Source organism: Streptopelia decaocto (assembly GCF_964273445.1).
Source record: "Streptopelia decaocto genome assembly, chromosome: 7".
NCBI lineage: Eukaryota > Metazoa > Chordata > Aves > Columbiformes > Columbidae > Streptopelia > Streptopelia decaocto.
In genome coordinates this window covers 7,364,991-7,380,731 of record NC_138661.1, presented here as the reverse complement: position 1 = coordinate 7,380,731, position 15,741 = coordinate 7,364,991, and the positions used below count along the sequence as shown (strand labels likewise).

The following is a 15,741-nucleotide window of genomic DNA, read 5'->3' as shown; positions in this document are numbered from 1 at the left end:
GTATACTGCAGTAGTTTTGGATTTGATAGCTCCACCTTATGTGAAGAAGGAATCAAAGATACCATCCATTCATTTTTTCTTACCTGCTGACCCTGCAGACACCAAATTTGTGAGATGTGCTGGAAAGAAACAAGAGCAAGAGCAGAAGAATCATATATTTTATTTCAGAGTGGAAAGTTACAAAGACTTCTGTCTCTGCTTGTTGGGTAATCAAATTGGTAATATTTCCCCATTTTAATGAATCTGTAAAAATAGGTGTATGTTGTTTTCCTTTGGGGAGGTAAAACTAAAAGTTCTGGTATATGTAGAAATATCTAGATGTGATCCTAAACTACATATGTTTTATAATAAATAATGTGTTATAATAAATGATGAAAAATTCTGTGTATGGGCTGGGGAAAGTTTTTCCTGCACCACAGTCCAATGTCACCTTTTTCTTTGCTTCAGGAACCCCAGTTTGGTTCTACATGCAAATTGCACCCATAAGAAATGAGCATGAAAAAGTGGTTTTGTTCCTGTGCACTTTTAAGGATATCACTTTGTTCAAACAACCGATTGAAGATGATTCAACAAAAGGTAAATACGAAGTACAGTATTTTTCTTTGGTAAATGAGAAAGTACAGGCTTGAGCTCATTCTTGTGTCATGTCATACCTGTGATCTGTGTCTTGAATTCAGGAAATGTTTTGTGACCTGTCAGACTTTTTATGCCACTCTTCTATATTATTGCTTAAAAATAAAAGATAAATCACCATGAGTGAAAATTCCCTAACAACATTTTAATAGAATAACAAGCTTTCCTTTCTCTTTGTAAATTCACCAATTTTTCACTACTTGTTTGTTTGTTTGTTTTTATCTGGCCTTTGCTAATAATTACATAGTTTCTGAGTCATTTTAATGGTGTGTTGTTTTGGGAGACCTGCCTCCTAAGGGACCAATATCATCTTTTTAGCAAAAAATAATTTCAGCTCCTTTGTGCTGAGATGTTGGTATTTCCTCCTTTTCTCACTCTTGGAGATGAAATGTAAAAGAATGAGCCCATGTGGGTCCTTTATCACTGGCCAGCAGTGGTGACTGTGTGGCACTGGACATTGCACTTGTTATTTAACAGTGGCTGGTGATGATGTTTGTTGAGACGTGCTGTGCTCTCACCACCTAGCAAGCCATGGACAGACCCCCAGCCTTGCACAAAGAGACAATTGGTGGGCAGGAAGGTGCAGAGGATCTAACAACATTCTCTGCTTTGGTTGTAAGACACGAGTGTCTTGTGTCAGGTTCACACGTGTATCGCTTTGGACGAAATAATGCACACTTTCATAAAGAAGGGCATTTGTGCTACAGCACCTGCATCCCATTTTGTCTTGGAAGTTGCCTTCTGATGATTAATTCCTTGCTATATTTTTCTCTTCACTCTCTGAGAAGGCTCTGAATTTCTCACTGAAAGCCTTTGTGTGCTCTAAGCCGTCTTCTTTAGAATGAACTTGGTGCCATTTGAATGCGAACAGGATTTAAACTCATTTCTTATGATCTAGATAACACTTATTATATGTGTTTGGATAACTGAAAAGTAGATTTATAAAGGCAGACTTAAAATAAAAGAAAGGCCACTCTAGGCTAACACCAAATATGAGAAATTTTGTGTAGAGGGTATTATCTGTAAAGTTACAAGATCCTGATATAGGAATACCTTCTCAGCCATCATAAGCTTTACTGCTTCTACAATTTAGTTAGCAACATGCAAATGTTCCTTTATTTCACTTTCAGCCCTATAGCATGGAATTCTTCTGCCTGGAAATAATCTGAAAATTTTAGGATAAATGCCAGTTAATTGAAAGGACTTTAACTGCAGATGTCTGAAGGACATGGGACCTGCTCCTTGCGGTAGTGTGTATAATATGTAGTGGGAGCTCATAATGGAAAAAGTCAGTCTTTGCAAGGATCCTCTTGTACGATTTCCTATTTGATTTTTTCTGGGGAGATCAAGATTTACCTCACATGAAATGAGCCCCTGAAACCCCCCGTTTCACTGCCTCTGCTCTGCTTTCTGCAGGATGTGGTTGACCTGAGGAGTGTGTGGCTGCAGCAGGACAGGGAAAATGTATTAAACGTGGCTCCCAAATGCAGAAATGATGAATGTTGCCTCCTTTGGATTGTCATCCTTGGAGATTAGTAATCTGTTACCTTCCCTGGGGAGGCAGGGATGTGCTAGGGGGGGCAGAGCTCTCCCCCTCCCTGGCTTGTGGCTGAGGAGGAGTAGAATATATTTATCATCCATTATAGGAACAATATATGTTCCTATGGGAAAGAGCAATCGCTGTGAAGTGCATAACTTGTGTACTGCTGTTCTCCAGAGAAAGGTACCATTAGTTAAAATGCCAGGTATTAACTATGAACATTGCGAAATATTGTCGTCAGCAGCCGGAGAGGTTCGACTGCATGTTTAAAGAGCACTTACTTCTGTCAAAGTTGTACTTAAAAAAACCTAAAAACACCCCAAGAAACTAACCACTGCACAAGGCAGTACAGCCACATCTCTTAAGTGCCTTTAAGGCATATGATAGCAATCTTAAGAATTTGCTCGGGGTGCTTTGATTAGAGCATAGATTAACATTGATCAACGAACTCCATAATTGCAAGTAATTGACCTGATTTTTTTTCTTTTCCTTTTGCATGAATTAGAGCTTGTATTTTATATTCTTCATGTTAAAAAAAATCTTATTCAAATATTTGTACCATTTTACTACGAGGATGGGAAAACAGCACTCTTGCATTACCCTTTGTGTCTCAACTGGGTGGATCTGCGGGATCCCACAGCACCGGGATCACAGTGTTTGTCAGACATAGAGCTATGAGAGATGCATAATTCATTGTCCTTGCAGATAATGTTATGATGAGCTTAGAAGCTTGTCAGACCACTTCCTTTTTGATTATGAGGTCGGTAAACATATATGTTACAATTTAATGAAGAATTTTTAAACTTTTGTAAAAAGCATTTGAATGCTGGAACTTGTAATTGAAAGGGCTATTCTTTTTCTTTTTAAAAGAAGGATTCTTCTTCAAAAATTCTGCCAGGACCATGCAATACATAATGCATAAGTAACTATGGTGCAAATGAGTTACTGTCGATTACTTATGAGAGCACTAAATTTGAGATAAAAAATTCAATAGATATAAAATATTGATGCCATTATGCAATAATCTCTCCATACCAATATATTCTGCAGTGTTCCAAGGTATGTTGCTTTGTTGTGAAGCTTCAGTATATCACACTCCTATGAGGTACAAGGATTTGGTATTTAAATCATAACAATGGGTGTATCTACACTGCAGGTTGTCTGTGTGTCCTGGCTCCTGGAAATAAATGGTTGGGTTTGCCAGATTTACTTGCGGTGGCTGCAACGTGTTTGGCATCTTGTGTAGACCTTGCACAGGCAGCTGCAGTTTTAGGGGACTGGTCCTGAGGATGCAGAACTGCTCAGAAGTGTTGAGGAGCTTGTCGTATTTGTGAAAACAGGACATACAAATAAAAGAAAATAGTGGTCTTACTACAAAACACATTTCAAGGGAGAGGCGTGATTTTTTTTGTCCAGTATAGGTTCTCAAACACGCTTGTTTCCAGGCTCAGTACAAAAAACAGAGTTGATATCACGGGGACCAGCCCCGTGCGAGTGAGGGGAGGTAGAGAGGTCGGGGCGCTGCGACAGATGGTGCATCTCTCTGCTTACCTGTGTGCTCACCGTTTGCTGTGTGTTGATGCTGTCAGAAAGGAGGAGGAGGGGGCTTTGCTTGCAGGAGGGTGTAAAAGTGATGAAAAAATTTCCTGGGTCACCCAGAACACTGTGAATTTGTCACAGGGCAGGAAGCTGTTAAAACGCACCGGACTGAAAGCAAGACTGGAGAAAAGGGGTATTTAAAAGTTACCTTCCTCTAATAAAAATGTAGTGGCAGAGATCAAAATCCTTGTTTTTGGAGAGGGTACAGGCTGACTTGCTTTCTTGTTAGCCATGCTGGTATCTATTATCACAGAGCGATGTACAGGAGACCTATGATGTACAATGATGTAACAGTGACCAAAAAGTACTGTTGTATCCTTGCAAATGGAAAATTACTTTAAAAAGTGTCTAACCATGCAAAAGTGTTAAAAAACAAAACAAAAAAAAACCCCAAACACACCAAAACCACCACCATCAAAACCAAACCAGAAAAAAACAAAACTAACCAACCAACCAAAGAACAACAACAACAATACCCAACCAACCAAACAGAATCAACTGAAAACCAACAACCAGCATCTCAAGTAGAAGCAGTGAAGATGATAATGAAAGGAAACATCAGCCACCACATGTTCACTGCTTGGTGAAGATGCCACCAACGGCTGTGTGGTGTGGAGGGCTGGGGGAAGACTCCAATGTTGACTTGGTTTATGGCTCATAGTGTCCCAGCTTCTGAGTCGGTGGCTGGATGAGCTGTGGATGGCGGCAGTGTGGAAGAAGTTGTATGAGAACTAGTGATGCGGCAGGAGGTGTTGCAGGAGATGATGGCTGCACTTGGTGGTCATTGGGACAATGCCTTATTTTCTGGTGAAGGAGCTATGCTATGTTGTGTTTGGTCTCTCTTTTCTTTCCTTCTCCTGTTGCTCTTTGGTAATATGAACATTTATCTGATCTGGATTCAGGACCAAGCAATAGGTCCCACCTGTGGTGCTGGAGGGTCAGATCCCCAGGTGTCCTGGCTGAATGCCTTACACAGCAGGGGTGGAAGGCCATTACAAGCATATGAAAGATCGTATTATGTATTTTCTTCCAGAGAATAAAACCTAAAGAGTCTTCTTTTTTTATGTTTGTACCATTGTAGGGTCACAGTTGGATGCTTTTATCAGCTTGCTGTGCTTTTATTCTGTCTTTACCCAATGGCCTTTTAAAAACATCTGAAGACTTTCAATCCTTCCAAAGACACACAGTGGTAATAATCTTATGTTTATTTGTCAGAAAAAAATGAAGCCATTTTTCTGAGCCCTAACTATTAGAATGGCAAATGGGACCACTTAAAATGTTAACAGCATTTGAAGCCAGGAGTGCTGTAGGTTATATTGAAATGAAAGTTTAAGGATAGAAAAAAGGACTGGCACTTTTTTTGCTAATAGTGGAGTTTCACCTATTGTGCAGTGGCTTTATTTCCTTTGTTATGATCAGGGAAGAAAAAACGTGGCCTCGCGGTAAACTTGGAATTTTTTTCGGCTAGTATTCTCACTGGTTGTCTGTCTCTTTTGAGAGAAATATCAGGCTTGTCACTTGCTGGAAGTGGTTGGGAAGTTGAATATTGATGGGATGCTGAATTAGGATGCAAAGCTGTATAAATGAGGCCTCTACAACTCAGGTCCATGTGCTGTTAACAGATGGGATCAGGAGATGGCACAGCAGTATCCTGAAGTTAGGGGTTTTTTTTGTTGTTTTACTTCACTTGATAGAGCCAGACTTTGATAATCAAGACTGTCTGGGACAATGCTGTAATGCTTCCAGTGATATAACTCTTTATGGTTATATAACTCTATATAATGATACAACTCTATCTCGGAGTGTGACAGGGCTATAAAAAGTGTAGTAGTTGCAGAAATATGCACTTATGCTTGCTAATCCTTCCTAAGCCTATAATTCTGATCCTTTTTTATCTTTAATAAGTGTAAGTTATTAAGCATATGTAACTAGTTGCAGATGGGAACTTTTTTCCTTGAGGGAGTATCAATCCTGGTGATAATAGAAGAAGTGGGTGGAGGGATTAGAGCATGAAAATGAGGTTTCTACCTTTAGCTAAAGCACAGTGTACCCTGTTGAACACATTACCTTGACAGTAATCCATAACAGTAATTTAATAGGTCACAATTTTGATATCCTTACCATGTTTTTATTGCGCTTTTCCATGGCTGTGATACCAAGGCTCTTGATGCTATAGGGACCCACTTGTTCTGGTGCTGTTTCCTATTGCTCTGATCTGCAGAGTTTCACCCGCCAGTGCCTTCAGACACCAAGGAGATCACCTCCATCTCTCCGTTCTCCCTTGGGTCTAGCATCCAGGAACACCTGGGCCTTGAGAAAGGACTTTGTGAGGATGACAGAGAAATGGTCATTTGCCAGGAAACCAGGTGGGCTTCCAGTGACAAGAGCAGACAACTCAGAGGAATGATGCTAAGATGTACTCACTTGGTATTTGAAACCATTCATTTTGGACAAGCACAGCTTGCTAGTAATCAGGAAGACCTTCTGAGGTCGCTTTGCTCCTGTTCCTGCAGGACCAGCATCGCTTTTACTGTCTTCAGTGACATGCTGGTGGCAAATGCTGACCTGTCTCCAAGAGACAGTTGTTTCCTTGCTCCTAGGGGTGACGCTCCAAGGCCTTATTTCTGCTCCCATACCCCCTTCTCACTTTGCTGCTTGCAAAGACCCACCATGATGAAGAAAATTTCCATAGCCAGGGCTGTTTAGTTTCCTTCACAGAAATCAAGTACTTTTCTGAATCTCATATTGCCTTTTGAGGCCTTTGTGTGCACCATCAGCAACCCACAATGCGCATTAACTCTCTGTAAATTTCTAGAAGTTCAATGTGCAATGAAAAAGAAATCCCATTGAAATAAAATCTGACCCTGTGAGAGATTGAATTAAACTGGAAATTGATCGCTAAAGCAGTAACTCTTTGTAAATGGATACCCTTTTTATGTAGGAAATTGAATACTCTTAGGTCATATATGAAATAATAAGTATAAATATAGTAGTTAGAGTTTAAGAGTCTAATTTATTTACCAAAGGGCATTACATTTCACTAAGTTATTCTTCTGCTGAACCCATGAACTTGTGTGTGACTAAACCATCTCCTCCAGACTAACATCCAGTATTGATTTAGAAATCTGAAGAGACTGAGGATCCACCACATTCCTTCTTATTTTTCTTGCTTTTTCATTATACTTTTGACTTTAAAAAAGTGTCACATTTGAATTAACCTGGCTTCAGCTGCTTGCAGTGCCATCTTCTTACGCATTTTTTCCACTATACTAGTAAAGTCCCATTAAGGCACTTACACAGATATCAAGTAATTGCTCCACCTCCTTTTGATAAAGTAAATGAGTTGAGCTCCTTAAGCCTCTGTCTAGCCTGAACTTGGAGGTCTGCTGATGGCAGATACACAGACATTTTAGCTGCATTTTAATCCAGCTCATTGGCAGCAGTAGGGATGAAGATATGGTGGCATGGATTTCAGCCTCCCAGGTCACAAATAAGTTTCGGCAGCCATTATTGTAGTCAAGTGGGTTCACAGCCAACTCCTCAATATTGCCCATTGCTCAGCCTCTCCAAGCCTAGCTTTTACTGTTTTATGTCCAAGGACTAGGTGACTTTTTGCCAAAGCAAATCATATGCTGAATTGCTCATCTACTGACACCAGGGATCATTTTCAGGACTGTTCTTTGCTAGGGACATTTCCCCCCACCATGCTGGAGGTACAATTTACATTGCTTTTGCCTAGATATTTGATTTTGTTTTAAAACACATTTTAATGGCACATGCCCAGTTACCAAGCACATCATCCTGTGTGACTTTCCTCACTACTGGTTAACATTCCTCTAATCTTCCTGCCATCTGGGCATTTTATTAATTGTTTTTATAACGACTTTCAAACCAACGAGAAAAGCACCGACTAGAAGGGGACCTGTCCACTGGGGTCCAGAAGGCACTTGGAATAATTTTTGACTGTTTTGCACTACTCCTTGTTTGATATCTGCCAGCTAGCAAGTTCTTAATTCATTTAACCTGTAATTTACTGAACTGCGTAGTCTCAGTATCTTGTCAAGAGTGTCACACAGTGTCAGTTCAGAGGATTTGGCCAGCACGTGGTTCTCGGGTGATTCAAATGTAGTGCCAGAATAAGGTGGTGTTACGTGATGAGCACTGTGACTGTACTGATTTGGGAGCTGTTGGGAGGAAAGTCCTTGGCTGCAGGTAGAGCAAACCAGGGACAACTGCTGAGGCTGCTGCCAAGTCAATGGTCCAGTTGCTGCCCAGCAGGAGAGCACTTGTATGGGGAGCTGCCCTGGCTCATCCCTCGCCGATGTACATCAAACAGATGCTGTGGCTCTGGCTGACCACTGCATTTGGCTTGCAGCTTGTTCTGTCCCAGCGTTTGGCTGTCTTCCTGAACCAAACGTATACTCTTATCAAATAATGAAATTAACATCTTAGGGCATTTTACCTAATTCTGTATTGACAGTCATTTGTTACGTTCCTTTCCTTTTTTATTAAGCATATTGAAACTCAGATCAGTTTTTCTCTCATTTTGCCTGGCACTGAGATCAAGCTGAGCAACCTGTAACTACTTGGGTCAGCCTCTGCCCTTCCTGCTTATGACTCCAGAATGCCTTTTGGTTGTACTCTGAATTCTTTAAAAACTTAATTGTTAATGTAATAATTCTAGCCAGAGAAGGATTTTTCCCGTATGTCTTTAGCTTCCCATGTCCATTCTCATAAACCATAATTTGTCATTCACATACTCATTCCCTCTTCTTGTCCCTGTGTGCTTCATTTTACACTGCTTCTTCATTTCTAGAAGCTGCCTTCCTTTTGATGCTGAGCCTTTCGGTGGTGTAGCCCGTTTTCAGTGGCCATTGAATGGCACCATTTTGCTATCTAAAAAACTCCTAAAAGCCAGTTGACTGACATTTATAGTACTTAGTGCTTTTTTTGTTTTTCCCCCCAAAATTTGCACTTGTTTGTGTATACTTATGGGAAAAAAGTCGTTGGTGGCCCTGTGTGTGTGTCTAAACTTTAGCTTTAGTTGCACAGTGAAGTTATGCACTGTATATTTGCAGCTATGCCAGAATTAAATTTAAAAATACATTGTATACCAAATGTAGTATAGTGGTATATAAATCTTTGCACTTTTTGTCAGTAGATCTCAAAATGGCTTGCAAAGTAGGTCATTAGCATTATCGTCATTTTAAGGAGAAGAAAGTGAAGCTCAGAGAGGTAAAGCGATATACTCAAGATTACCCGTTGATTCTTCAGCAATTTTGAGCTCCCCAGTAGCTGCAGTGGGTGGATGGTAACTGGGAATATAACATTGAGCAAGAACAGAGGTCGGATGTAAAAATTATCACAAGCGTGCAGTACATTATCAGACAGTGGAACACACAGAATTTCAAATTGGGAAATTTATTCTAATATTTTGAATTACTTTTGAACAGACTCTGTGGTTCTTCAGTCCCTAAATAGTTTTACTGCATCATGGGAGTGATTGAGCTTTGTTTGACTTTTATGATGTTTATACAGGAATCTCATTTATCCCTCTCTCTCTAACAAAGCAAAACCAGGATGATTAAGTTTTTTGAAGAGACAGTGAGCTCTTTCAGCCATACTTTACCTGCAATAAAGAGCAAATAGCCAGCCATTGTAATGATTTTTCTGTCTGAATGTCCAGGAATAGTTGAGATTTGTAGGTGCTAAATGTTGATGCAGGAGGATGATCCATGCTACCAATTGAATTCCATACTGCCTAACTCTGAGTGGTGCCAGCTTTTTGCGTTTGCGAGTAAATCATAGAGTATACTTATTTAAGCATTCTGTATGTTAACTGTTTCATGCTTCACAGTGGGATGAGAACAACAACCTTTCCATGGTCTGGAGGTGTTCCTTATATTCTTGCAGGCAGGGATCAACATGGGCATTGCTGTAATTACCCTCAGCAGTTGTTTTTTACACAGAATATAATTCTTAACCCAAGTGTTTTCGTTGCAATCTAAGATATTGGATAGTTCCCTGTTACACTGATGTTAAAGCCATCATCTTTTCTGATCCTTTTCCGATCCAGACAAACCTTGACAAAAAGGTTAATTGCAACCTAGTAGAGCTACACTAATGTTTTATTAGGGGGAACTAGTCATGTCTAGATTTTTCAGAGCAAGTGCACTATAAAGAACATTAACATCTCGCCTTGAGATTTTTAAACTCTTCATAAACTCTGATTTAGCTTTAAAATAGCATAATATGGTTTATGAACTAGAGATTTTTTTTCAGTGTTGTTTCTAGCTAGGTGGAAAAATTCATATTTGGACCTGTACACAAATCCAATAAGAGAGATTACAAATTTTCAACTCCTGCCCAGGTCTAACCCAGCCCCTTGGCAGAAGTGTCCATGTGTGATGGGCACCAGGAGCTGCTCCTTGGGGCGTGTGGGAGCACAGTTTTGGGTGGAGCCTAACCAATTTTCTGCAGGCTTTGTGACCCCAAGAGGAATCAGTAGGCTTAAAAGGTTTTTTATCTCCAGATACCCATTAGGAGATAGTGATTTTGTCCCATCGCTTCCAGCATCACTTCTGCTTGGGGAAGCCTCCTTTGCTGGGCTTTCTTTGGGCAGCTCTTTATCCTTTTTATGCTCTGCTGTACGCTGGAACAGCTTCTTCAGCCTTCTTGACAGTTCTCTTTACTTAGAGAAGGCAGCAAAGAAGAGGAGCAGGTGTTGGAGGCAGGTGAGCGTGTTTGCGTACTGGATCGATCTGCAGGGTATATTAATGGGAAGGAGATTCGTGACCAGAAGGCCAGGGAGAGAGGTCCCTATGGCAATGCAAGAGTGCAGTTTGCAGAAGGTCCCTGAGCACACAGTAAGCAGCGAGTGTGGTGGAGTGGAGCTGTTTGGGGAGCAGCTGCTGCAGAGCTGTTCCCATCCCAGCTGTCCAGGATAAAACACAATGATTGATTCAGGATCTCAGGAAGAAAGATGTGTGGGCATAATGCTATTCTTGCTGGAGTAGTAGCTGATGGAAAGGCACATGCTATAGTGGGTGAGAGGTTTCACATAAGTTGGTTTGGACTTTCTGACAATGGAGGTAAGATAGGATCAAGTTATAAGGGGGTGAATTTATATTACCTCTCTACAAGGTATCCTCCCTACATATGGGGTCGTTGACAAGAAAGCTGGAAAGACCATTTCCCCCTTAGACACCACATCATTTCTGTAGTGTTGTGGCTGATTAAGCATCTTAGACCCATCTGGAAAGCTTTTCCATCTCTGAGGAGGTGTTCAGGTGCTCTGTCTGCTTTGCTTGACTATTGACTATTGCCTACCTCCCTTCCATGCTCTTGCACTCCCCCAAGCATCCTGGCACAATGTTAACAGATTCAACTCATGTTGTAGCAGCTATGGTTTGAAAGAAGTATCTTTTTTTTTAAAAAAAAAAATAAATATATATATATATTTGGTACTCCTTTTTTTTTTGCTCTTCAGAAAACCTTTGGCTCAGCTGTTGTGTGAAGGATGCCACCAAGTCATCCCTGGCTCAGTTAGCTCTGCAGTCAGAGGGCTGTCAAGTTGGCAGTCCTAATTAGAGCAAGAGACATGGAGAATATTTTGCAGATGTATTTAATTGTGACTAAAACACATGGAGGAAGAACAAAAGTGGCATGCTTGGAAGGACAGCATTACAGCTGTGCCAAGGCAGAGAATAGTTTAATCCATGTCTATCAGCATGCTTGCCTTCTTCATGTCCTGTTTTTGTAACTGTATGGAGTTGTTAAACCTGCATCTTGATTTCTTGAGAATACAAAAATTTTAGTTTGAGTAATGAATAGGAACAGGGAAGCATTTTTCTAGGCGTCTCTTGAAGCACAGACCCTTGTTTTGCATCATGAGAATGAATGCAGATCATGAGGTTGATTTTGTTTGTTTGTTTTGTTTCATTTTAAAGCAGGGGTACAAATTCTTCTAGTTTTGTCCATGAGTTAGGAAGTAATTAAAGACAACTGAGGGAAACAACCATTTTCTGTGTATGTTATTCCAGAATTTTCCATTTGAGGTAGTTAACATCTTTCTCTGAAATACCTAATTTAACTGCTCGTAAGGAGGAGCAGCTGCTGGCTTGATCTGGTGTGTGATCTTATTATGTTGCCTCTGTTCCTAACAATTTGAGTGCGGTGGTGCAAGTTCAGGGTATTATTTTTCAAGTGGTTCTGTGGAAGAAAGACACAGTCAGTCCAGCTGAGCTGAAGAGAGCATCACAAGTGTTGCTTTTTCTCACGAGTAGGTTTTTTTCCCTCTTGCACCTGCTATTTGTGCCACTCTTTACTCCCTCCAGACTGAAAATATCTGTGAGAGCAGGCGGTCACTAATACATGTGATAAAATTATCATTCTTTTCAAGTCTGTAGAGGAAAAGAAAGGAGAGAATAATTTGAAGAAACATTGACAGCAGTAGGCAGCTATATAAATTTTGCATGGTCTATTTAAACATATGCGTTAGTTTTAAATATAATTCTCAATTTTTTCTAGTCTACAGCAAGGTCAAGAAACAGATAAATGTACCCTGTACAGATTATTTCAGACACAAGACAGCCTGTATACATTTTCACCATCCCACTCATACCCCACCATCTTGCTGTTGCTATGTTTTCAGTTTTCTTGGGTTGTAAATAGGAAACAAAAGAAGTTGGTGTTTTTTCATACTATTGCAGATGGATAGATAGGAACAGGTAAAATAGTGCTGGACTTTGTGCTGAATTAGAAAAAAAGTCTTAGCATATTCTGTATTTCGAATGTCCAAAGTCACGGGCTTCACAAGGCTGAAAGAAACGTGCAAATGTGAAGTCTCTAAATGAGGCTGGAAGGATTTCTTCAAAAGGTCTGCTCTAGTACAGCAAAGCTTTGGTCTTGGTGGAGGAAAGACATGATGAAATGATTTGCCCTGTGAAAAGAAGAGGTCAGACCAGACAAGCAGAGCGGTAACCCTGAATGTTAAAATGTGTGAGTTTTTCTTTCACATGACGTTGATGATCTCACTAAGGTGGAAAGAGAGTATTTGAAAAAGCATAGTTCTTCATTTTCAGTTTTGCAGGAAAAGGATTGCTCTTGTTTGGTATGTGTCTTACTCCTCCAGCTCCTTGTGGTGTATCTTCCTCAACTTCCCCCGGCTTTCTGTATTTGTGGTTAATGCACAACAGATGTTTTTCTTGCCTCAGATGATTACAGCAATTTTCTTACCAATTTTGCTTTATAAGAGGAGATGCATTTTTAAAACTCGTATTTTTGTGAGTAGGATCTCTCAGTCTGTGCAGCACCATGGAAAGGGATTTTTGGAGAGTACATGATGTATCACTGTCAGCCCCTGACTCTTCCCCAATCCTCATCTGATCACTGTATGGATCAATGCTCTAAACCTCAGAAAATAAAGTAAACCTTGAACCATTAACTGTCAGCTATCAGAAAGCTCACAGAATCATAGAATGGTTGAGATTGGAAGGGACCTCTGAAGGTCATCTTGTCCAACCCCACTGCTCAAGCAGGGTCCCCTATGGCCGGTTGCCCAGGACCCTGTCCATACAGCTTTTGAATATCCGCAAGGAGGAAGAGTTGACAGCCTCTCTGGGCAACCTCTGCCAGCGTGTGGCCACTCTCACAGTAAAAAAGTGTTCCCTAAGGTTTAGACAGAACCTCTTGTGTTTCATTTTGTGCCCATTGCATCTGGTCCTGTCACGGAGCACCACTGGAAAGAGCCTAGCTTTGTCCTCTTTGCATCTTCCCTTCAGGTATTTATATACGTTAATAAGATCTGCACCCCCAAAGCCTTCTTTTCTCTAGCCTGAGCAGTCCCAGCTCTCTCAGCCTTTCCTCAGAGGAGGAATGCTCCAGTCCCTTAATCATCTTTGTGACCCTTTGTTGGACTCTCTCCAGTATGTCTATGTTTCTCTTGTACTGGGTAGCCTAGAACTGGACACTACTACACTCCAGGTGTAGCCTCACCAGTGCTGAGCAGAGGGGAAGGATCCACCACCATTGACCTTCTGGCAATATGTGTAATGCAACCAAGGATACTGTTCATGCTCTTTGCAGCATGGGCACATTGCTGCCTCATGGTCAACCTGCTCCACCAGGACCTTCAAGTCCTTTTTTGCCAAGCTGCTTTCCAGCTGGTGGCCCCCCGCATATATTGGTGCATGCGGCTGTGCCTCCTTAGGTACAGGACTTTGCACTTCTCCTTGTTGAACTTCATGAGGTTCCTGTTAGAGTTGGGGGAGCTGACAAAGCTGAGATGCGACAAATAAATGTGCCAAACCCATCCCCATCGGCCACAGGGAATTGTCTTTCCAGGGGAAGAGGACACTGTGTGTGTGTGCATGTGTGTGTAGGTACCTGCCCAGGGTCTGGAGGTGGGTGGCCCCTTCTCAGAAGAGAACTGCTCTTTTCCTCCGGTTCTTGCAGCGTGGTTGCAGTGTGCCAAAAGCAATCAGCTGGATACACCGTGGCCTTCAGCAATCACAAAAAATGTCGGGGCAGAGCTGTCAGGACGCTGTTCCGATGCTTGCTTGCTCTTTGAAATCACTGGCTAAGAAAGATAAAGAGGAGTTCTGACTTCTTCTCTTCAAGCTGTCTCCCTGCCATGGTTTTATAGAGAATTAAGAAAAAGAAAACCTCAAGAATTTTTTCAAGAAATTAACAGTTCATACTCGGATCCCTATAGTCTCTCTTGACCTTGTTTAATACAGAAAGTAAATGTTCCTAATTGAATATCCCTGTAAGCTCGAGAAGCATGAGGCACATCCAAAGTTCACATTTAAGGTTTAGATTTGAATAGTTAATAAAATACTTCTATTTTTTACCTTTTCCCACTGCATTTTTTATGTGCATTTTTGAGGTCATGTATAAATAGCCAGACACAAATGGCTTCTGCTGTGCTGGTGGTGTATCATGATATTTGGGTCTGCTCTGATTGCTAAATGATGAAATGATTTACATTTGTGTGAATGTGGTAAATTGCAAAGCCAAACTGTAATTTTTTTTTTCTTGAACTTTTATTGCCTTGTCTGTTCTCTTATCTTCATTTTATCGACCCCAGGGCTTTCCTTAACTTTCCAAGTCCCTGTCGCCTATCAAACATCAGGCATTTAAAAATAAACCTAGCTAACATAGAACTGTTGTGTTTCCTTTCTTAGCTGTGACATTTCCCCCATTTTTCACCTACTCAGCGTTCAAGTTAAATAGAAGTAAAACCTTCTCCTGAACCTGTTTCCTGTCCATAACTTGTTTGATATTTTCTACATACCTGTGTAGTAAAATATCAGGTTATACCTGGCTATGTTAAGCATCTCCTTCATGGCTCTTGGGGAGGCATTTCCTTCCTGCAGGTATTTGGATTTTCAGTTTTCTTGCTTAAACCCCTGGCGTTTTCTTTGCTACCCCCGGTCTACCTCATCCATTGACGCATCCACGCCAGCAGTCACATTTGGGCGTTTTTCCGGCAGGAATGACCTGATGGCACGTTCCTGGATCAGTGCTGCTGTTAGTAACAGACTCCAACCGCTCCTTTCTGGATGCTGCACAAAAAATTCCCCAGGGGTGGCCTATTGTGCGGGTCTCCAACTATCATTAAAGCAGCTGTTTATCATTAGTTTAACAGCCACGTGTATTTCCTAATGCCATTTAAAATCTAGTGCTTAATCTGTGTTTAAAGTATTTTTTAGCTGGGGCAAGAAACAGTAAAGACTTAAAGATCAGGCTTTTGTGGCTGCTCCAGCAGCCCTGAATCAGCAAGAGCCAAACTGTAGCTGGGGAGATTTTCACTTCAGCAGGATTTGCAGACTTGGGAAGCCTTTGCATTAACTTCAGTGTCTTAGAATTAGATTTAAGCAGTGGAGTAACTCCCCAGAAGGCTGAAAGCACAATGCGATCCCTCTAATACATTGTCTCCAAAAGGCAGAAGAAAGAGCAAGCCAAAG

The 15,741-nt window shown here is 41.0% G+C and overlaps 1 protein-coding gene across 1 annotated transcript in view; it reads left to right on the top strand.

Annotated features, from left to right (window-relative positions):
• The window catches only part of KCNH5 (potassium voltage-gated channel subfamily H member 5), a gene marked incomplete at its 3' end in the record, with an annotated part of 157,334 nt that overhangs the window by 24,078 nt on the left and 117,515 nt on the right, over positions 1–15,741 (top strand). The window contains exon 4 of the mRNA XM_082058753.1: positions 448–576. Coding sequence (XP_081914879.1) covers positions 448–576 — 129 coding nt within the window. The remainder of the gene's footprint in view (positions 1–447; positions 577–15,741) is intronic.